The following is a 24,402-nucleotide window of genomic DNA, read 5'->3' on the forward strand; positions in this document are numbered from 1 at the left end:
CCTGGATGGGATCCTGGAAACAGGCTCCCTGCTGAGCAGAGAGCCCCATGCAGGGCTCGATCTCAGGACCCTGGGATCATGATCTGAGCCAAAGGCAGAGGCTTTAACCCACTGAGCCACCCAGGCACCCCAAGTTGTTAGGTTTTAAATGAAAGTCATAACTATGGCTGATCTGAGTATGTCTACAGTGAATTGGAACCTGTCTGCCCGGGAGCAGAATAGTAAGGCTTCCTAAATAGACATGGTTCCTCTGATTTGTTTTTACCCTCAGGATTCTACTGAGAGAAAACATGAGCTACAGAAGAGGGAAATTACCAAAACTTGTTTGCTTTGGCTGTTTTTCTTTCTGATCTAGGTTCAGTTGTCAGCTACTGAGTCTGAGGGCGTGTCCATGTGGATGACCTGATAGAGCAGCCCTTGCCCCCTTCACACCCCCGTAACCCAGCAGATTCTGCGTCAGCTGCACTATTTGCAGGACCACCCACCAAAATCCTGTGCTGCTGGCTGTTCTTTGATCTGTAAACCTGAATCTGAGCCAGCTGGGTTGAGACAGAGGAGGCCGGGCAGGTGATCTCAGAGCAGCTGTGCTGTTCCCCTGCAGTCACTTCCTAGGTCTGGTTCTCACCTAAGAAAAAAACGAGTCACCCTCTAAGTCAGATAGTGGACATGAGCAGGTAACTCACAAAACACCAAGAACTAAAGAAATAGATGAAAATGACCACCCTCATCAAAATAAAAAGGGACAGAAATAACAGCAACACCTTAAAGCCATTTTCGTTATCCACCTGGCAATCTATTTGGCAAAGATTTCTTTAGAAAACAACTCCCAGGATTTGCAAACAATTACCAGTAGGGAGGTAATTGGCCCTTCTGAAAGCAAGCTGGCAGTGCACATCAGGAACTGTAAAAATGTTTGTTCTAGAATAGAACATTTCATCAAAGGTTCAGAAAGGTACGGGAATTAGGTACAAAATGAAAGTGACAATTTCAAAATAACTAGGAGACAGAATTCCATTTTTGGCAATATTAAGGTCAGAATGGCCTAGAGAATCTTCAGTTACAAAAATATCTAGGACTTGTGGAATCATTATGTTGTACACCTGAAACTAATGTAGCCTTGTGTGACAACTGTACTTGAACTTAAAAACAAATCTAGGGGCCCCTGGATGGCACAGTCGGTTGAGCATGGGACTCTTGGTTTTGGCTTGGGTCTGGTCTTGGGGTGGTGGGATCAAGCCCTGTGTCAGGTTCCATGATGAGCACATGAAACTTAGGTTTCTCTCTCCCTCTCTCTCCACCCCTTCCCCCTCTCTCTAAATTAAATAAATAAATCTTAAAACAGAAACAAATGTAGAACCCTATTTACATCACCCATCAGAAAATCAATCAAGGGGCGCCTGGGTGGCTCAGTGGGTTAAAGCCTCTGCCTTCGGCTCAGGTCATGATCCCAGGGTCCTGGGATCGAGCCCCGCATCAGGCTGTCCGCTCCGCGGAGAGCCTGCTTCCTCCCCTCTCTCTCTCTGCCTACTTCTGATCTCTGTCTGTCAAATAAATAAATAAAATCTTTAAAAAAAAAAAAAAGAAAAGAAAATCAATCAAGAATGTCCTTGAGGGGTATCTGGGTGGCTCAGTGGGTTAAAGCTTCTGCCTTTGGCTCAGGTCATGATCCCAGTGTCCTGGGATTGAGCCCCGCATCAGACTCTCTGCTCAGCAGGGAGCCTGCTTCCTCCTCTCTCTCTGCCTGCTTTTCTGCCTACTTGTGATCACTGTCTGTCAACTAAAGTCTTTGAAAAAAAAAAAAGTCTTTGAATGACACATTAGACCAGATAGACTGAACATACATATATAAAACATCCCCTCTAAACAACAGAATATACATTCTTTTTCAGTGACATGGAACATTCTTCAGAAGAGATCACATGTCAGACCACAAAATGAGTCTCAATAAATTTAAGGAGATTGAAACCATAGCAAGCAGCTCTCATGGTATAACACTAGAAATCAATTACTATAATAAAACTCGAAAAAACAAATATTTGGAAGGTAAATGACATGGTCCTAAACAACAAGTGTGTCAACAAAGAAATCAAAGACGAAAAGAAGAAATACTTGTTGACAAATGAAATTGAAAACACAGTGGTCCAAAATCTTTGGGATGCAGTGAAAGCAGTTCTAGGAGGGAAGTTTATAGTGATATAGGCCTACCTCAAGAATCAAGAAAAATTTCAAATAATCTAACCTTATACTTAAAGAATCTAGAAAAAGAAGAAAAAGGTTAACAGAAGGAAGGAAATAATAAAGATCAGAGTAGAACTAAATGAGAAATAGAAATAGAAAAGATGAGTGATATCAACCTTTTGTCTGTACTGTCATTTGCAAATATCTTCTCCCATTCCATGGGTTGCCTCTTTGTTTTGTTGACTGTTTCCTTTGCTGTGCAGAAGCTTTTGATCTTGATGAAGTCCCAAAAGTTCATTTTCCCTTTTGTTTCCTTTGCCTTTGGAGACTATCTTGAAAGAAGTTGCTGTGGCTGATATCGAAGAGGTTACTGCCTATGTTCTCCTCTAGGATTCTGATGGATTCCTGTCTCACATTGAGGTCTTTTATCCATTTCGAGTTTATCTTTGTGTACGGTGTAAGAGAATGGTCGAGTTTCATTCTTCTACATATAGCTGTCCAGTTTTCCCAGCACCATTTCTTGAAGAGACTGTCTTTTTTCCACTGTATATTTTTTCCTGTTTTGTCGAAGATTATTTGACCATAGAGTTGAGGGTCCATATCTGGGCTCTCTACTCTGTTCCACTGGTCTATGTGTCTGTTTTTATGCCAGTACCATGCTGTCTTGGTGATCACAGCTTTGTAGTAAAGCTTGAAATCAGGTAACGTGAGGCCACCAGTTTTATTTTTGTTTTTCAACATTTCCTTAGCGATTCGGGGTCTCTTCTGATTCCATACAAATTTTAGGATTATTTGCTCTAGCTCTTTGAAAAATACTGGTGGAATTTTGTTCGGAATGGCATTAAAAGTATAGATTGCTCTAGGCAGTATAGACATTTAAACAATGTTTATTCTTCTGATCCAAGAGCATGGAATGGTCTTCCATCTTTTTGTGTCTTCTTCAATTTCTTTCATGAGTGTTCTGTAGTTCCTTGAGTACCGATCCTTTACCTCTTTGGTTAGGTTATTCCCAGGTATCTTATGGTTCTTGGTGCTATAGTAAATGGAATCAATTCTCTAATTTCCCTTTCTGTATTTTCATTGTTAGTGTATAAGAAAGCCACTGATTAATGTACATCGACTTTGCAAATGACAGTACAGATAAAAGGTTGACATCCAGGATCTATAAAGAACTCCTCAAACTCAACACACACAAAACAGATAATCATATCAAAAAAGGGGCAGAAGATATGAACAGATACTTATCCAATGAAGACATACAAATGGCTATCAGACACATGAAAAAATGTTCATCATCACTAGCCATCAGGGAGATTCAAATCAAAACCACATTGAGGGACGCCTGGGTGGCTCGGTTGTTGAGAAGCTGCCTTCGGCTCAGGTCATGATCCCAGCGTCCTGGGATTGAGTCCCGCATCGGGCTCCTTGCTCAGCGGGGAGCCTGCTTCTCCCTCTGCCTCTGCCTGCCATTCTCTCTGCCTGTGCTCGCTCTCTCCCCCGCTCTCTCTCTGATAAATAAATAAAATCTTAAAAAAAAAAAAAAAAACCACATTGAGATACCACCATACACCAGTTAGAATGGCCAAAATTAGCAAGACAGGAAACAGCATGTTTCCAGAGGATGTGGAGAAAGGGGAACCCTCTTACACTGTTGGTGGGAATGCAAGTTGGTGCAGCCACTTTGGAGAACAGTGTGGAGATTCCTCAAGAAATTAAAAATAGAGGTTCCCTATAACTCTGCAACTGCTCTACTGGGTATTTACCCCAAAGATACAGATGTAGTGAAAAGAAGGGCCATCTGTACCCCAATGTTTACAGCAGCAATGGCCACAGTTACCAAACTGTGGAATTTCCCTTTCAAGATGCCCTTCAACAGACAAATGGGTAAGGAAGATGTGGTCCATATACACTATGGAGTATTATGCCTCTATCAGAAAGGATGAATACACAACTTTTGTAGCAACACCGACGGGACTGGAAGAGATTATGCTGAGTGAAATAAGTGAAGCAGAGAGAGTCAATTATCATATGGTTTCACTTATTTGTGGAGCATAACAAATAACATAGAGGGCATGGGGAGATGGAGAGGAGAAGGGAGTTGAGGGAAATTGGAAGGGGAGGTGAACCATGAGAGACGATGGACTCTGAAAAACAACCTGAGGGTCTTGAAGGGGCGGGGGGTGGGAGGTTGGGGGAACCAGGTGGTGGGTATTAGGGAGGGCACATATTGCATGGAGCACTGGGTGTGGTGCAAAAACAATGAATACTGTTATGCTGAAAAGAAATTTTAAAATTACAATAAAGTGGAGAAAGATTAAAAAAAAGAAAAGAAAAGATGAATGAAACCAAGAGCTGATTCTTTGAAAAGATAAACAAAATTGATAAACCTTTAGCCAGACCCATCAAAGAAAAATGAAAGAGGACTCAAATAAAATAATAGATGAAAGAGAATAGTGTTCTCTTTGGCAGCACTTATACTAAAACTGGAATGATACAGAGATTAGCATGGGCCCTGTGCAAGGATGACATTGAAATTCATGAAGTGTTCCATATTTTTCTGTGAATTGTGTAAGACTCATGAATTGCAGACCTGTACCCCAGAAACAAATAATACATTATATGTTAATAAAAAGATAAAAATAAATTTAAAAAAAAAGAAAGAGGAGAATAGTTGACACCACATAAATGCAAAGGATTATATGAGACTACTATGAAAAACCATATGCCAACAGATTGGATCATAAATTACCTATAAGAATGAAAAAATAACAAGAAGTATACAACCTTCCAAAACTGAATCAGAAAAACAGACCAGTTACTAATAATGAAATGGAATTGGTGATCAGAAAACTCCTAACAAACAAAAGTCCTGGACGAGATGGATTCACATTTGAATTCTACCAAACCTTAAAGAAGAGTTAATACCTATTCTCCTCAAACTACTCAAAAAAAAAAAAATAGGAAGGAAAACTTCCAAATATATTCTATTAGACCAGCATTACCCTGATACCAAAACCAGACAAAGACACTGGGAAAAAAAAGCCCAAACCAAAAAAAAAAAAAAAAAAAAAAAAATTGTAAGACAATATTCCTGATGACCATAGATGCAAAAATCCTCAACAAAATACTGGTAAATTACATTCAACAATACATTAAAAGGACCATTCAGTATGACTTATTCTGGAGATGAGAGGAGGGCTCAATATCCAGAAAACAATGTGATACACCACATTAACAAAATGAGGGATAAAAATTATATGGTCATCTCAATAAATGCAGAAAAAGCATTTGACAAAATTAAACATTCATTCATGATTAAAACTTCCATGAAAGTGAGCTTAGAGGAAACATACCTCAACTTAATAAAGGCAATATATGACAAACCCACAGCTAATATACTCAGAAGTGGAAAACAGATTTTGCTCTTAGCTCAGAAACAAAACAAGGATGTCCACTCTCACTGCTTTAATTCAACTTATTACTGAAAGTCCTAGCCACAGCAATCAGACAAGAAAAATAAATAAAAAGCATTCAAATGGGTAAGGAAGAAGTTAAAACATCCTTATTTGCAGACGACATATTATACATAGAAAACTCTAAGATCTCTCTCTCTCTCTCTCTCTCACACACACACACACACACACACACACACACACAGCTATTAGAAGTAATAAGCTGAGTAAAGTTGCAAGATGCAAAATATTCAGCTATCTTTTGCATTTCTATACCCTAATAATGAAATAGCTGAAAGAGAAATTCAGAAAATAATTTCATTTACAATTGTACCAAAAGAATAAAATACTTAGGATAAACTTAACCAAGGACATGAAAGACCTGTACTCTGGAAACTACAAAACATTTTTGAAAGAAACTGAGATGATCCAAACAAATAGAAAGACATACCATGCTCATGGATAAGAAGAATTCGTATTGTTAAAATATCCATACTACCCAAAGCAATCTACAGATTCATTGCAATCCCTATGAAAACATCAGTTGTATTTTTCATGGAACTAGAGGAAATTATTCTAAAACCTGTATGGAAACACAGAAGACCCCGAATAGCCAAAGCAATCTTGAGAAAGAAGAACAAAAGCAGAAGTGTCACTATCCTGGATTTCAAGATACTACAAAGCTATAATAATCAAAACAGTATGGTACTGGCACAGAAACAGACACATGGATCAGGAGAACAGAGTAGAGAGCCCAGAAATAACCTACATTTATATGGTTAATCTATGACAAAGGAGACAAGAATATACAATGGGGTAAGACAGCCTCTTTAATAAATCATTTTGAGAATACTGGACATCTACATGTAAAAGAATGAAACTGGACCACCTTCGTACATCATACACAAAAATAACTAAAAATGGATTAAAGACCTAAATGTGACACCTGAAGCCATAAAACTCCTGGAAGAAAACATAGGCAATAATCTCTTTAACATCAGCAATAGAAACATTTTTCTAGACATGTCTCCTCAGGCAAGGGAAACAAAAGCAAAAATAAACTATTGGGGCTACACTGAAATAAAAAGCTTGTGCACAGTGATGGAAACTATCCACAAAATGAAAAGGCAACCTACTCAATGGGAGAAGATATTTTCAAATGATATATATGATAAGGGGTTGATATACAATATATAAAGAACTTATACAACTCAATACCAAAAGAACTCTCAAATCATCTGATTAAAGAATGGGCAGATGACCTGAATAGATATTTTCCCAAAGAGACCTGCAGATGGCCAACAGACACATGAAAAGATGCATAACATCATTAATAAGGGAAATGCAAATCAAAGAACTACATTGAGATATTACCTTACAGTTGCTGGAATGGCTAGTATAAAAAAAAAGCAAGAAATTACAAGTGTTGGTGAGGATGTAAAGAGAAAGGAGCCCTCATATACTATTGGTGGAAATGCAAATTGGGGCAGCCACTGTGGAAAACAGTATGGAATTTTCTCAAAAAATTGAAGATAGAAATATCCAGTAATTCCACTACTGGGTATTTATGCAAAGAAAACCAAAACACTAATTCAAAAAAATATATGCACCCCTATGTTTATTACATCATTATTTATAATAGCCAAGATATAGTAGCCACCCAAGTCCATTGATAGATAAATTGTTAAAGAAGGTTTGATACACATATACAACACACATACACAATGGAATATTACTTAGCCATAAAAAATGAGATCTTAACATCTGGGACAACATCGGTAGACCTAGAGGGTATTATGTTTATGAAACAAGTCACTTTGAGAAAGAAAAATGCCAAATGATTTCACTTAAATGTGGAATCTAAAAACCAAATGAATGGACAAACAAAAAAAAAAAGCAGAATCAGCCCTATAAGTAGAGAACAAACTGATGGTTGAAGAAGTAGGAGAAGAGAATTGGAAGATGGGCAGAATGAGTGAAGGGGAGTGGGAGGTATAGACTTCTAGTTATAAAATGAGTAGGTCATGAGAATGAAGGTACAGCATAGGGTACATACCATCAATGATACTGTAATAGTGTCCTACGGTGACAGATGGTAGCTACACTTGTGATGGGCACAACATAACATGTAGAATTGTCCTATCACCATGCTGTATACTGAAACTAAAGTAACATTATGTATCAACTACAGTTTAATCTAAATATATATATCTAGAAATGTTGGATAAAATATAACAAAAAAGCACCTGGGTGGATCAGTTGGTTAAGCAACTGCCTTCAGCTCAGATCATGATCCTGGAGTCCTGGGATCGAGTTCTGCACTGGGCTCCCAGCTCCACGGGGAGTCTGCTTCTCCCTCTCACCTTCTCCTTGATCACACTCTTTCTCACTGTCTCTCTCTCAAATACGTAAATAAAATATTTTTAAAAATATATAACAAAATGTCTGACTGAGCTCCAAAGATACAAAAAGGGAATACCCCAGAGGCCAAACAATGAAAAGGAATGGAACACCAGAGACATAGGTGGGTTGATACTGCTGTTACCCCAGAATTGATTATCTGAGTAATCTGGAGCTCCTGTGTTAACTTCCTGGTGAGGACTGAACACCAAGCCCGTAGACTGTGTGGTTGTGTGGGAGGGGGAGTTGAACCTGAGTCTCATGTGTAGCTGAGATCATTGAGAGTCTAATTCTTGAGTGGCAGGTTGTCAAGATAACATATCTATATAGTCTCTTCTTTCTGTAGCCTATCAGCTGATCAGTTTGGCAGGTCTATCAGTATTCAAAATGTGATTCTGCCTCTAGGAAACTATCCCACACATTATAGGATACTTACAAAACTTCTCAATCATTATTAATGAGTGTGTTTAATATGCTTTATTTTAAGAGAAAAAAATGAGAATCTGTCCCATGTCAACAAGAGTAGAATGATTAAATGAATACTATATGGCCATTAAAAGGAATGAAATTGATCTCCATGTATGAAAATGGAAAGGATGTCAAGACAACATGTTAAGATTTTTTAAAAGGCAAGCGATAGAACAGCATTATTCAACTAATGAATCATTGAACATTATATCAAAAACTAATGATATGTACTGTACCTTGGCTAGTTGAATTTTAAAAGATAAATAAAACTTTAAAAAATTTAATGATTTATGAAAAAAAGAACAGCCTTATTCAATAGACACAATGCAAATCACATAGTAATTTCAAATTTTCTAGTAGAAGTACTTTAAAATGTAAAAAGAAGTAGGTGAAATTCATTTTATGGGCCCAGCACGCTTCCGCTGCGCGACTCGAAATTAATTTTAATAGTGTACTTTATTTGACCCAATGTATCCAAAATATTTAAGCATGTAATCAATATAAAATTATTGATGAATTATTTTGCATTACTTTTATATAAGTCTTCAAAACCTGATGTGTATTTTATACCAACACCACTTTTTAAGTACTCAGTAGCTGCTTTTGACTAGTGGCTGCAATAAGGGACAGAGCAACTGCAGAACAAATATGATTTGAACAGATTTTCAAACAACTTTAAAACCAGCTACATAAATATTATATAGAAACCAAAAACACGGGTGGCTCATGGCTCAGTGGGGTAAGCATCTGCCTTTAGCTCAGGTCACGATCTCAGCGTCCCAGGATCGAGCCCCACGTGGTGTTCCTTGCTCAGCAGGGAGCCTGCTTCTCCCTCTCCCTCTGTCATTCCTCCCAGCTGTGCTCACTGTCTCTCTCACCCTCTCTCTTTCTCAATTATAAAAAGAAAAGAAAAGAAAAGAAACAGAAAACACTAAAGATATGCAAGAAATGACTAAAGCAGCCATCTTTATGGAGTGGGGTTGTGGGGAAAGGTGTTCGGGGATTAGTTTATAAACATCTCTATTTGAATTTACTATATGAGGGTTTTAACTACTGAAAAAGTAAGAGTAAAAGAGAATGTTTTGGAGTTAGATGGTGGTGATGTCCAATGTGTACCAGAAATCACTGAATCTTATACTCTGAAATGAAGATACCAGTGAATGTTTTGTTACCCAAATTTTATCTCAGTTTAAAAAAAAAAAAAGGTATAGAACACAATTCCCAACTTTGGGGGGGGAGGAATAAGACTAATGTGTTAGGACTGGTGATGGGATTTTAAATGCTTTTAATTTTTTCTTATGTTCTCTGGTCCTCATGTATGTATTTCAAATAGAGGTGGTTGAGGAATAAAAGCATTTAGGAGAGAAAGGTCTTCTCCCTTGACAAAATCTGTGTGCTTTGGGAACAATGCTATATTCTCATTGTGTTGGCAAGTATGCAAATTTGAACCCTTGTCCATCCTGTGAAGTATACATCTATCTGTGCCATATTTAACCACCATTTAGTAAAACAAAGTAGGCTTTGCTTTTTGCTATAGGGTGCCAAATAACAGAACTGACAGGTCTTTCCTTCCCTGTGTCTTTGGATGTCGCAAGAACAGGCTGTGTGTTTGCATTTTTGAAACAGAGCAGCAATAGGTCTCTAGCTCAGGGTGCCTGGCTTCCAGTTTTAGAACTAAAATTCTCTTTGACCTGGCAGGCTTCCTGTCCTTGCTTTATGCTTCTGCTGCTCCCCTGGTAAGATGAGGTAGTGAATGCTTGCTTCTTTGGTTTGGGGAAGGGAATGTGTTAGATAAGTTCTTCAAAGCACTAAGAGAAGAAAGGTTATTCAACTCCCCTGGAGACTGGAATCACCCAAAAGTAAATGGAGAAGAAAGAACTTATGTAACAACTCTTTGTCTTCCAATAAATAAACAGATAGGAGCCGAGCCATGGAGTCCCCAGGCTTCTCTTAACCCTTGAATGGACAGTATTTTCCATAGGCTTGCCAGAATGCTGAGATTTCCGCTGTGTGTGCTTAGGGAAGTTGTTTTGTTTAGACCTCAACTGACATCTTTTTCTTCCAGTAACTCCTTAACCAGTACATGAGGGAGAATTCAGAGGACAAGTTGACATTGCTCAGGTTTTAATTGCCTTGAACCCTTCTGTCGTTTAAGCTATTTGTTGAGTGGGACTTATTTCGCTTCAACTGCACAGTTTGTTGTGACTTGAAGTAGAACCTCCTGGACCAGGAAAGGAAGACAAGATGTAGGAAGTAAAGAAACAGGTTGCAGAACAAATTGTAAACCTGATCCCTTCAGTGTTTTGAAAACCTCTGAAATTATGTATCTGTGTATCTATCTTGTATCTATGTATTTTGTCGTCTGCATACCTACCTATGAATCCATCTTGGTGAATGATAGAAATGGCCAAATCATGACCACTCCCGACCCCTGGAAGCAAGAATAGAGCATACAGGGGCACCTGGGTGGCTCAGTTGGTTGGACGACTGCCTTCGGCTCAGGTCATGATCCTGGAGTCCCAAGATCGAGTCCCATATCAGGCTCCCAGCTCCATGGGGAGTCTGCTTCTCCCTCTGACTTTCTCCTCGCTCATGTTCTCGCTCACTGTCTCTCTCTCAAATAAATAAATAAAATATTTAAAAAAAAAAAGAATAGAGCATACAGAGACCAGGGTACAAGGAACGACTCTCACTTTTTACCTTACACGTTTCTGTGCTGTTAACTTGTTACTGGGTTGTTTCGGATCAAAAGAGATTTAATAAAAATTGCCGACTGTAATCGTCACGGATCCTCTGACAGTCTCACAAAGTGTCCAGAAAGAGTTAACACAGAAAATTCCAGATGTGTGAAGTGAGGACAAACTCCTGATTTGCTGGTGGGGTGGGGGAAGGGTTCGAGGTGAGAAGCCTCAGAAATGAGGAGGGGAGTGGCGGCAGGGCTGGCCACCTCCATCGCACCCTAACCAATAGCACAAAAGTTCTGGGCCCAACGCCCATATGTGCAGACTATTTCAGGAGTCAAGAACTGCACCTGAGGCCGTTGTCACTGTAACCTGTGAAAGGACACTAAGAGAGCTTCCAGGTTTCTCTACTTAGAGGCTGTTTCTCCTTTAGCTGGAAGGTAAAATCTCAAGCCTCAGCTAATCTGGGGGTGGTAATTGGGATGTAAGCTTTTTTTCCCTCTATGGTGTATTGACTTCTTTTTCCACAGGGCAGTAAGATGCTTATGGGACAGGGCTTTATTTTTACTGATGACAAGATTAATGCTCAATTTCTAACCACGTGGAATTGTTTTTCCTGGTTCTTCTCTGCAGAGGGCAAGACATGGTCTGTTGAAGCATTAGGGAGATTCTTGGGTAGGCTTTGCTTGGAAAGGAGGCAACACATAATCTTTGACGGTTTCACAGTTTTCATGTCATTTCCTTTCAGTTGCACCGAGAGCTGTTAAAATTTTACAGGCATTAGGGTTGCACACAGCAAATCTCACAGTAGATAAGTATTCAATGGAACGGTCTTTGCTAATGTTATACAGTGGGTTCTTGCTTTGTCTTCTATCTCAGCAGGTCTTAAAATTCCCCTCATTCACAAGAAAGCATGAGAAATTTGGCAAAAGAAGGCAGTTTGAAAAGAGATGCTTAGTGAAAGCACTCTGATTTGTAGGTCCAAATATGGCCCCTCGGGATGGTGCTCTGTTGCTAGAGTCACAGGGACCTCCTTTTTCCCATAGGCTCCACGAGTGATGGACCCGTATGTGATTCAGATGAACGGCAACAGCAGCCTCCCCTCCGTTCTGGATATGCATGTCAACATTGGTGGGAGAAGCTCCTTACCAGAAAAAAGGAAAGGCAGGAAGGCCAGATGGTCTGTGAAGCCTTCAGACATGTCCAACAAAACTTTCAATCCCATCCGGGCCATCGTGGACAGCATGAAGGTGAAGCCAAATCCAGACAAAACCATGATTGCTCTGTCGATTGGTGAGTTGGGGGCTCTTGGGTGAGGGGCGATCGCTGTTGTTCTGACCGCCGTCCTTACAGCTGGTTGGAGAACATGGGAGCAGAGGGGGAGTCTGAGCACTGGGCGTGGAAAAGTAACATCTTGGGGGCTTTTTCTTTTCTCCCATGAAAAGGTGACCCTACTGTGTTTGGAAACCTGCCTACAGACCCTGAAGTTACCCAAGCCATGAAAGATGCCCTGGACTCGGGGAAATATAACGGCTATGCCCCCTCCATTGGTAAGCTTCTCCTGAGACTCTAACCAGTGGCTTCCAAATCTTTAGTGCCCTTCTATGAGGAATAAATTTCTAGCGGTTCTCCTTGCTTCCTTGATGCACAGTTCCCAAGGAAAGGCTAAAATGCAGTGGTCGTTTGGATTTGGGGAACGCGATCTCAGAATGCTAAAACACAGCCAGCAAAGTCCAGCTTCTTTCCTCGCTTCCTCTGGCACACGGAGCCCTCCTCCAAGCTTCCTTCTTTCTCAGATAGCACTCCCATCCTATCATTGCTAATTCTAATAGGAAGGCCTGGGGTGTCATTGCAGCTGCTTGCTTACTGAACCCTCCAGGTCCTAAATTAATTTACTTAATGCATATGTAAATAGCTTCTTGGCTTTATTTCCCCTTCTCCATACATATGACGATTATTTTAACTTGAGTTCTAACCACATTCAAATGCTGTTTTAATCGTCTCGGGTGAAAGAGATAAAAACAAACTAGAATATAAAGAAGGGGTTTTCCTCCTGAAGATGAGAAGGTTCTTTCTGACAGAAAGAAATATTCCTATGGAATATTTCTATGTAGGTGGTTTTAAAATATAAGTTTCAGGTGTACAGCTATATAATATAATAACTTTATATACTACAAAGTGATCACCACCACAAGTCTGGTTACTGTCCGTCACCATACAGTTGACCTCTTCACCCATTTAAACCATTCCTATTCTTATTTATGTTTAACTGTCTCCATCTATTAAACATTTCCACATCAAGCATTGTAATAAAATCCGTGATCCTTTGGCCTTATTTCAGTGTTGCCCATCTCTCTATTATGTGCACCTAGCAACATATTCTTTTCTAAAATTATTTTTATTTTTTGTTTGAATACAGTTGACATACAATATTACCTTAGCTTCAGGTGTTCAACATAGTGATTCAACGTCTCTGTATGTCATGCCGTGCTCACCACAGCATAGCGACCATCTGTCTCCATATACGGCATTACAGTTATCATTGACTGTATTCCCTGTGCTGTGCCTTTTATCCTCATAACTTACTCATTTCATAACTCGATCCCCTTGTCCATTTTGGCCCATCCTCCAGCCCATCTCCCTCTGGCAGCCATCAGTTTGTTCTCTGTATTTATAGGTCTGATTTAGCTTTTTTGTTTGTTTGTTTGTTCGTTCATTTGTTTGCTCTTTCGATTTGACATGTAAGTGAATTTGTCTTTCTCAGCCTGCCTTATTTCACTTGACCTAATACCCTCTAGGGTCCATCCTTGTTGTCACAGAGCCAAGCCATAATTACATATTTCTAATGCAGAATACAAATCCAGTTTCATGCTAAAATAGAATTTTTTAAAAGATTTTATTTTTATTAATTTGACAGAAAGAGAGCAGAAGCAGGGGAGCAGCAGGTAGAAGGACAGAGAGAAGCAGGCTCCTTGCTGAGCAGAGAGCCTGATGTGGGGCTCGATCCCAGGACCCTGGGATCATGACCTGAGCCAAAGGCAGAGGCTTAACCGACTGAGCCAACCCCATGCCCCACTAAAATAGAATTTTATTTTATTTTATTTTATTTATTTATTTTTAAAGATTTTATTTATTTATTTGACAGAGAGATCACAAGTAGACAGAGAGGCAGGCAGAGAGAGAGGGAAGCAGACTCCTTGCGGAGCAGAGAGCCCAATGCAGGGCTTGATCCCATGACCTGAGCTGAAGGCAGAGGCTTTAAGCCACTGAGCCACCCAGGTGCCCCTTAAAATAGAATTTTAAAAATACTTCAGAGAGGTCTGAGGGACAAAACTTTTAGGTTTGTTTTTTACGCTTTTTAAAGTTTCATACAACAAAAATTTAAAAAAAGGGGAGCCTGGGTGGCTCAGTCAGTTAAACCCCTGCCTTTGGCTCAGGTCATGATCTCAGGGTCCTGACTCGAGCCCTATGTTGGGCTTTCTGCTCAGCAGGGAGCCTGTTTCTCCTCTCTCTGCCTGCCTCTCTGCCTACTTGTGATCACTCTCTCTCTCTGTCAAATAAAAAAATAAAATCTAAAAAAAAAAAAAAAAGACTAAAATGTGATTATAAAACAAGTTTATAACTTTTATACCCAAAGTATTAGGGAACTGATTCAACCTGAAAAACCAGAACCAATTCTCCATGTGACAGATATTCAAAGGATGTGAACATTTCATGCCAAAAGAAATACAGATCATAATGTATATATAAGAAAATGCTCTTCCTTATGAATACTTAAGGAAGTGCTGATTTGTATAACTTCAGAACATTTATTTTTAGGGCGCCTGGGTGGCTCAGTGGGTTAAGCCGCTGCCTTCAGCTCAGGTCATGATCTCAGGGTCCTGGGATCGAGGCCCGCATCGGGCTCTCTGCTCAGCAGGGAGCCTGCTTCCTCCTCTCTCTCTGCCTGCCTCTCTGCCTGCTTGTGATCTCTCTCTGTCAAATAAATAAATAAATAAATAATCTTTATTAAAAAAAAAAAAAAAAAAGAACATTTATTTTTATTAAGTGGAACATTATGAAATAGTGCATCTGGACTTTCTGAGTGGAGGTGGAATCTTTATGGAAAGCAATTTTGTAAAAGATAATTTATATCATGGTAACTCTACTTCATGTTTGTAAGCCAACATTTGGAAATATTGTTCAAGAATAGAATGTAAAAGAAAAATATTGTGCAAAACCACAAATAGGTATATCATATGATCTAAAAAACTTAAAAGGGACCCAGTGTATTGAATGCATCGATTGTAACTTTTCAAAAAATATAGTGCCTGGAAGGGATATAGAAATAATCTGAATCCTGCTTAAAACATAATCACAGTAACCAAGATGGTACAGAGTATTTTATGGTTTGGAGAGTTCTCCTTGTTATTAATCACATATTTGAGCTTTTTTTTTTCTTAAGATTTTATTTATTTATTTGAGAGAGAGAGAGAGAGACACTGAGACAAAGAGAGAGAGAGAGAGAGAGCAGGAGCAGGCAGAGGGAGAGAGAGAAGCAGATTCCCTGCTGAGCAGGAAGCCTGATGTGTGCTCAGTCCCAGCACTTTGGGATCATGACCTGAGATGAAGGCAGATGCTTAACTGACTGAGCCACTCAGGAGCCCCCATACATTTCAGCTTATTATAAAAATGTAAAACATAAAGTCAATCTCCTTTCTCTGTGGTGGCTGAGAGCTAACCTGAATAGCACGTACTCTAAGCAGGAACAGAAGGTCGCAGGAAGCCCTCTTGGCTCTCAGGCGTAGTGGTCAGCTTCTCCCATCTACACTTTCAGGCTACTTATCCAGTCGGGAGGAGATTGCTTCTTACTACCACCGGCCAGAGGCACCCCTGGAAGCTAAGGTAAGTCTTAGACAATGCATCAGCTCTGAAGCAGTACTGCAGTATTGGACAATATGTATCTTCTTCCTTGTTTCTGTCCCACAAGGAATGAGGGTTTGGTGGGGGGAAGGTGTGGAGAATTTCCCTTTGGCAATTTGAGGACTTCTCATATAGTGAAGCTGCCAATCCATGGTTATATACATATATATTTAAATATTTTCTTTATTTATTTGTCAGAGAGAGAGAGAGAGAGAGAGAGAGAGAGCAAGCAAGCACAAACAGGGGGAGTGGCAGGCAGAGGGAGAGGGAGAAACAGACTTCTTGCTGAGCAGGGAGCCTGATGCAGGGCTTGATCCCAGGACCCTGAGATCATGACCTGAGCCAAAGGCAGATGCTTAACTGGTTGTGCCACCCAGGCATCCCCTAATCCATGATTATATTTAATGTCATTACAATATGATGATGATGTTGCATACAACTTATGTGGTCTCCTGTCTTAAGGAGCCTCAAAGGACTCCGAGTTCCCCCTACATTTGATTCTTCACAAAAGTTCATTAAAAAACAATAATTCATGAACACCAAATAAGTAACATTTAAAAAATTTTTACCAATAGGATCTTTTCTTAAGTTTGTAACTTTCCTCTTTCTCCTGAAGTCCACTCATTTGGGAAGATCAATGTACTATGGCATATCAAATTGATGGCTGTGCCAAGTTTAAATGTCCCTCTCCCTCTACTGTCTATTCTGTGTGGTTGATATTTCTTAACATAAGAGGTGCCCTCAGTCTATATTTCAGAGAAGAGTCAGGCTTTAAATTTTTGGTCAAAATAACTAGCCAAGTGAAAAAGTCCAAGGTCAAAATGATCTCTCATGGAAATCTCTGAGTCACAGCTGCTATGTCCATTTTAAAGTCATTTACTTCCTTTTTTTTTTTTTTTAAGATTTATTTATTTAGTTTAGAGAGAGAGAGAGAGAGAGAGAAAGAGCAGGGAAGGGCAGAGGAAGAGGGAAAGAGATAATCTCAAGCAGACTCTCTGCTGAGTGTGGAGCCTGACTTGGGGCTGGATCCCATGACCCTGAGATCATGACCTGAGCTGAAATCAAGAGCCAGATGCTTAAACAACAGAGCCGCCCAGGTGCCCCCTGGGCGTAAATTACGTCTTTTAAGTGGTCAACATTTTCAACATTTAGATATAGATATACATAAACATTAATTTCTTTTAATTTTGTCTTAGTATAGTCCTTTACTACTTCACTTAGAACTTGTAAAATTCAGTTTATTCTTGCTTGCCACTCACCCATTGGATAATCTCTTTTCTTCTATTGCTGTTGGAACTCCTAACAAAGTGAGCCTTTTATTTCTTTTCAGGATGTCATTCTGACTAGTGGCTGCAGTCAGGCTATTGAACTTTGTTTAGCTGTGTTGGCCAACCCAGGACAAAACATCCTAGTTCCGAGACCTGGTTTCTCTCTCTACAGGACTTTGGCTGAATCGATGGGAATTGAGGTCAAACTCTACAATTTATTGGTAAACAACTTTTTAATTTTAGACCCAAGTGCTCAATTATTATGTCGTAATAATATATGACAATCATCTTAGCACAGAAAGATCTGGAAGTGGGTGGTGGAGGCCACAAACACATTTTATTTAGAAGACAGTGTTAGGTGAATGTTACCCCTGAATTTTTCAGAATCATCTTGGTCTCACCCTTTCTTCCTCCCTAGCCAGAGAAGTCTTGGGAAATCGACTTGAAACAACTGGAATCTTTGATTGATGAAAAGACAGCTTGTCTCATCGTTAACAACCCATCAAACCCCTGTGGGTCAGTGTTCAGTAGAAGTCATCTCCAGAAAATTCTGGCTGGTAAGTCCATCAGACTTCATTTGACAGAAGCAGATATGGGAATAGAATCCTTTAACTGTTTCCTGGAATGAGAAAAGAGTCCATTCTAAGCTGAGGATGGAAATGGGGGAGCTCCACGGGGTTTCCCAGTGAATAACATGCCACTGGAAAGGTAGGACTTGTCTACAAGGGGAAGAAGGCAACACTTGCCCCTGCACCATTCCCCTCTGCGGAAGAGAGGGTTTGAAATATCCGGTTGATTAAATGGAAAATTTAGGCTCTGTACCCTCGAAGAGTATAAGAAGAGTATATAGTTCTTAAAGAGGAAAACAAAACACACAAACATGGAATGCAAAATAAAACAAGTCCAGGTGAATATTAATTGCTAAGGCAATTCACAGTAAATGATTTCAGCCCATTTCTCTTCTTTTCAGTGGCTGCAAGGCAGTGTGTACCCATCTTAGCTGATGAGATCTATGGAGACATGGTAAGTCTTGGGCAGGATATATCACTACAGTAATCTCAATTCCAAATTATTTCATGGGACCTTTAGCATCTAGAATAACCAGAAGTAATTCTATAATTGCTAATCATTTCAGTACAGCAAATCAGTATCCCTGCACTCTTAAAAATATACATAGATTGGGGTGTCTGGGTGGCTCCGTCGGTTAAGCATCTGACTCTTGATTTTAGCTCAAGTTGTGATCTCAGTTTTGTGAGATGGAGTCCTCTGTCAGGCTCCACATTGGGTGTCTCTTTCCCTCTCCCTCTACTCCTCCCCCCCCCACACTTTAAAAAAGCATACATACAGATCTACGACACCTTAGCCAATTTTCCAAAGTCCAAAAAGCTGGAAATCTGAAGATTTTTGAAATTCATTTGGTGGAAAAACGTGACTTGACCTGATACAAAGATATTTGAAGATTTTTGATGTATCTCACTTACAGATCTATATATTTGTCAAAAATGTAGGGAAAGGGACAGAGATGTTAATCTGCTTGATTAGGAGTGCTGTTCCCGACTGCCTTTGGGGTGTTACGTAATATATGATACATGTGCTACATAACGTAATATATGATAAATGTGCTACATAACGTCTCCAAAATCCAAAAAATTCTGCATTCTGCAACAAATATGGGCCCAGGAATTTCAGACAAACAGTTGTGGGCCCCAATTTTACTTTTATATATTTTTTAAATTTTATTTATTTATTTGACAGACAGAGATCATAGGTAGGCAGAGAGGCAGGCAGAGAGAGAAGAAGAAGTAGGCTCCCTGCTGAGCAGAGAGCCCCATGTGGGGCTCGATCCCAGGACCCTGGGATCATGACCTGAGCTGAAGGCAGAGGCTTTAACCCACTGAGCCACCCAGGCACCCCCCAATTTTACTTTTAGATTTCTAATTCCAACAGGCATTCATTCCCTAGAGCAAGCTTCATTGAGTTATACATATACATATTCCTGGGCCGGGGTCAGTGTCCTCACTGTAGGCTTCCTTTAATCCAGACCAGACACCAGGTTAAATATCTTGGGACAGTCTCCTTTGAAGCCTCTTGGGCTCCCATTCATGCTTTGGGTAGGATGAGCCCAGGAATCCAAGGCCCCGTCCCTAATTATACAAAGTAAAGGGTGGGAGGCATGGGATCTGGAGGAAAGTAAGCCAGGAGACAACTCTAAAAAGCATCTACTCTCCTCAGGTGTTTTCGGATTCCACATTTGAGCCTCTGGCCACCCTCAGCAGCAACGTGCCCATCCTGTCCTGTGGAGGTCTGGCCAAGCGCTGGCTGGTTCCTGGCTGGAGGTTGGGTTGGATCCTCATTCATGACCGAAGAGACATTTTTGGCAACGAGGTAAGAACAATTTGGTGAAATGGTACTTCTAATTTAGTATATATGTATATATTTACTTTGCATGCATAGTGGTTGGGAGGTGATTTTTTTTGTTGTTGTAGTGTTTTGGGTTTTTTTTTTTTCTTTCTCCTTGGTCCTGTAGTTCTGAGTGCCTGGAAAAATGCTGGTAAAGAGAGTACTGGTTATTCCTTTCCAAAACTCAGTTTTCCTGTACCTGGCTCTGTGAAGAAGTTCCATCCGCTTCTAGTTTTCAGACCGCAAAAAAGGAAACAATAGCGGCAATGATCCCTGGTGTTATTTGCAGGCTTACGATGTGCCAGTGTTCAAAATACATCATTTAATTTAATCCTCCCAGCAACCCAATGAGGTCAGGATTAGTATCATCTACCTTTTATGGCTGAGAAAAGTGAGGCACTAAGACATTGTATCATTTGCCCAGAGTCATACAGGAGGTATGTGACAGAGCTGGGCTAAAACCCAAGCGTTCTAATCCAAGAATGTCACTAGGCACCATTGCTTCTTCAGAGATGTAAAGCCTGATAAAAAGAATGGTCAGAACAAGAATCCCCAAAGCTGGAATGCTTAAGGAAGGCTAAATAATCTGTTTGCCGGGGCACTTTAGATCCGAGATGGGCTGGTGAAGCTGAGTCAGCGGATCCTGGGACCCTGCACCATTGTCCAGGGAGCTCTGAAAAGCATCCTGCATCGCACCCCTCAGGAGTTCTACCACAACACCCTGAGCCTCCTGAAGGTAAGCGCAGCCTGTGGCCTTCCACTCTGACAGGCAGGGAAAGTCACCAGAGGAATTAGGGATAATGGGTCCTCATTTCTGGAGCAGTGTTCCATGACGGGGCTTCCAAATCAGGAGATGGCATCAGTGTAACCGGCCACCTGACATTTCTCTCATTTCTGGTACTTCACTCAGCTCCTGGTTGAAAGCTTCCGGGGATAAGACTTTTTCTTGTTGACCCTTTATGCCAGGAGAGCAAACTTAGGCTCCTTGCCTTCCGTGTGGGTTCTACTTTTAATGACTTGGTTTTCTTTCACTTAAATTTTGTCCCTTGACATCTTCCTGCCTCCTGTTACAGTCCAATGCTGATCTTTGCTATGGGGCATTGGCTGCCATCCCTGGACTCCAGCCAGTCCGCCCTTCCGGGGCCATGTACCTCATGGTAAGTATGTGGGTGGCGGGTAGTTGGTATAGGGCAAACAAGCCAGTCTGCAGCACTCACAGAGATAACCAACTGAGCTTCCGGGCCAGGCAGTTTAGGAATTCCTTATTCTGAATTGCCCACTAACATGATTTAACCTCAGTGTTAAACAACAACAACAACAACAACAACAAAACACCCTTTAAAATGACTTCTTGGGGCGCCTGGGTGGCTCAGTGGGTTAAAGCCTCTGCCTTCGGCTCAGGTCATGATCCCAGGGTCCTGGGATCGAGCCCCACATCGGGCTCTCTGCCTGGCGGGGAGCCTGCTTCCTCCTCTCCCTCTCTGCCTGCCTCTCTGCCTACGTGTGATCTCTGTCTGTCAAATAAATAAATAAAATATTAAAAAAAAAATAAAATGACTTCTTAATTCCTTGATTCAGAAAATCATTTTATGGGTAGATACAGGGAAGACAGAAGATAGAAATAAGAAAAAGAAAAGACACAAATAAGAGGCTTTCCACACCACTGTACTTTTCAACTAGGAATGGTACTGGTTCCCTAGGAGTGTGTGGGAATATATGGGAGTTTTGTTTGTTTGCAGAATGCCTTATGGCAGCTGTGGGGAGATGCTCTTGGCATTTTTGTGGACTGGGGATACTGTATCTTGCAATAGGTAGGATTGTTCCATGCAATCAAGAACTGCCTGGCCTGTAATGCTTTTTAGAGAAATACTGGCATTCTATTTGCAGCTCTCATTTATCATCATCCAGGAAGGAACTCTTCAAAAAACTTAAATATTAATATAAATATAATTCTCTCTTCCCTATGAAAAATTCCATGACCTCATAAGTGTTAGAACTCTTAGTTTTCAGTAGTGGCGTTCCAAGATACTTTGTAGAGCAGTCCCTACCTTAATTTCTAGCATAGGGAGTTGGTCTGTTTTCCCTCCTTCTGATAAATTTGCTTCTCCCTGTTACTGGTATAGGTTGGAATTGAGATGGAACATTTCCCAGAATTTGAGAATGATGTGGAGTTCACGGAGCGGTTAGTTGCTGAGCAATCAGTCCACTGCCTCCCAGCAACGGTGAGTGCTTGTGTCTCTCCTCAGGACATTCTCAACTGTTTCTAGAGCCTCAGGAGCTCTCCCTGAGCTGGTCTTTAACCTGATTTCCCCCCCTCCCCCAACAAAGTGTATTCTCATTTGATAAGATTTAAACTGATGTGTCTCGTGGCCTCGATTTTAAGATGTGTTTCTCCCCCATCATTATCCCATCTGTACTGGGGAGAAAAGTTGTGGTGGAACATTTTAGGTGAGGGGAGACAAGCCTGTCCCACAAGTCCCTTTATAAGACGAATTAACTGTTATAGACTTAGCACCTCAATGATGGTGTCAACTGAGAAAAGAAGCAGAACCAAAATAAAACAAAAGCATTTATTTGGTGTCTCAGAATTGGAATTCGGGGAGCACAGATTTAGACAGCAATCCAAATAGTGTCCTTCCACTCCCCACCCTCCCCATCCCCCCGGAACAAAAGTCAAGGGTTTTTAAAGACAAAAGGAAATGCTTATATTTATTGTTTATAGAATTTTGATTGGTGGCAGAAAACTAATCTTGGCTGAATATAATTTGTTACTAAGGCTATCACTGAGCAAAGACTCTTATACAGCAAGTTGCAGGAAGGAGTAAATAAGAATTCTGGCTGAGTGCTTGTAAGATTGGTGGTTTGGCCCAGTTCAAAAGTTCATGGATTCACCAGTGAAGAGGTGCCTAAAGTCCATCTTCTTAATAACCTCCTGGGTCCATTTTAAAACCCCCTGACATAAGTTACCCCATTTCATTTCACCTTCCATGGTGGAACTGAGCAAACCGACAGCTCTGAGTCAATGACGTCACTGCTTTCTGCTGATTAGGACCCTGATCATTTTAGGGAGGTTTAGTACCAGATTCAATTGCTACAAAAATAACAGGCTCTTATTTCTGCAGTGCTTCGAGTACCCGAATTTCTTCCGAGTGGTAATCACGATCCCCAAAGTGATGATGCTGGAGGCCTGTAGCCGGATCCAGGAGTTTTGTGAGCTGCACTACCATTGTGCTGAAGGGAGCCAGGAGGAGTGTGACAAATAGGCCCAAGTTCATTCTCTTGAGTATGTGTCCCATTCAGGGAGGGCTGGACTGGGCGTTGCTATTCCTAAAGTGGAATCAGATGCCCCTACTGGGAGAGGGGCCTCAAAAGCAGATCAAGGGTTCAGAATTGCTCCTGCTTTCCCCCCAACTATGTCCATGTACACACACCGAATCCCAGAATCTCCTCTCACTTTGCTCTGCTGGAGTGACTCACTAATTCAGGAATCTGCCCCCTCCTGTATGACTTCCTCCTTTTTCCCTGAGAGTACTAGGTGAGCAAAATTTACCAGAAACTGGTAGAGACAAGAAAAGTAAAAAATGCTCATGATGAGAGAAATAAAAGATTGAGAGAATTTGTGCCCCCAAACATCTCCTCATGCTATAAGTAAGAGCACACTCTTTCCAGTCAGGTCTGAGGCCCAACTCTGTTACTGCTTCACTTCAGGTATACTTTGCTTTATGCAATAGAACTATAAACGAAAGAAGTTGGGGACACATATATTTCATTAATTACATTTTAAACACAGTAGGAAAATTTTCTAATTTGAAGGATCCCTTACAGAAACTTTCTTGTTGATTTTTTAAAAGAATTATTGATTGTACAGGGCACCTGGCTGGCTCAGTCGGTAAAGCATGTGACTCCTGATCTTGGGATCATGAGTTTCAGCCCCACTTGGAGTGTATTACATACATAAGTAAATAAGTAGAATTATTGATTTAAAGGTAATCAATGAACTTTCTAAATTTAGATGTGTGTACATCAGGGTTTCTTAAAATGAGGGCACATCTATATGGAAAAAAAAAAAAAGGAGGAATCATAGGACCTTCCCAAAATACTGTGGTGTAAGGGCCAGAAAGATCCTCACTTATCATTTTTATGGAATCATTGCTTTTTCTGTAAGGTTAATATTGATTTATTGATATATATATTATATTATCTTTTCATATGTTTTCTAAGAAACATTTATATTGACAAGATCCTTTATTTTGTCAAGAGCATAAATTATTGTTTTCTTTTTTTAAAAAAATAAATTTTACTAAGTATGCTCTTTTGTGATGTGGTTATTCTCCTCTGTGGGGAATTCCTATTTCCAGGTGCTTGTTCATTGTTCAGTCTGATTGGTGCATTCTAGGCTTCATTTATTTCTTTGTCCATGTTCTGACATTGGGAATTACTTAAGAAACACTATTCCTGAAACATCTTATTTGGGAGTTCAACTTTTGGCTTCCTACTTAAAAACAAGGCAAACCAAGAAGCAACATTATAAACCTCTGACCTTTGACTTCCCACTTCCTACTTTTTTGGACTCCCAATCTCTGGTGCTGAATTCCTATACTCTAGATCCACTAACCACTCACTGTTGAATGAAACTGAAGGGGTTATTGACCC

At 40.4% G+C, this 24,402-nt stretch overlaps 1 protein-coding gene and 1 non-coding gene across 2 annotated transcripts; both read left to right on the plus strand.

The window, feature by feature from the left end:
• The first annotated feature begins 4,631 nt into the window (after positions 1–4,631).
• Positions 4,632–4,735, plus strand: LOC116580347. The gene has a single exon (XR_004281605.1). It is a non-coding gene; the product is annotated as a U6 spliceosomal RNA (small nuclear RNA).
• Positions 4,736–11,494: 6,759 nt separating this feature from the next.
• Positions 11,495–24,058, plus strand: TAT (tyrosine aminotransferase). Its single transcript, XM_032326313.1, has 12 exons — positions 11,495–11,619; positions 12,226–12,472; positions 12,625–12,729; positions 15,996–16,063; positions 17,412–17,570; positions 17,768–17,906; positions 18,320–18,372; positions 19,582–19,734; positions 20,357–20,485; positions 20,823–20,906; positions 21,873–21,971; positions 22,872–24,058. Exons 2-12 carry the CDS (start codon positions 12,238–12,240, stop codon positions 23,010–23,012), a joined length of 1,365 nt encoding a protein of 454 aa, XP_032182204.1. The 5' UTR covers positions 11,495–11,619; positions 12,226–12,237; the 3' UTR covers positions 23,013–24,058.
• The last annotated feature ends 344 nt before the right edge of the window (positions 24,059–24,402 follow it).

The sequence above is a fragment of the Mustela erminea genome, chromosome 19, assembly GCF_009829155.1.
Source record: "Mustela erminea isolate mMusErm1 chromosome 19, mMusErm1.Pri, whole genome shotgun sequence".
NCBI lineage: Eukaryota > Metazoa > Chordata > Mammalia > Carnivora > Mustelidae > Mustela > Mustela erminea.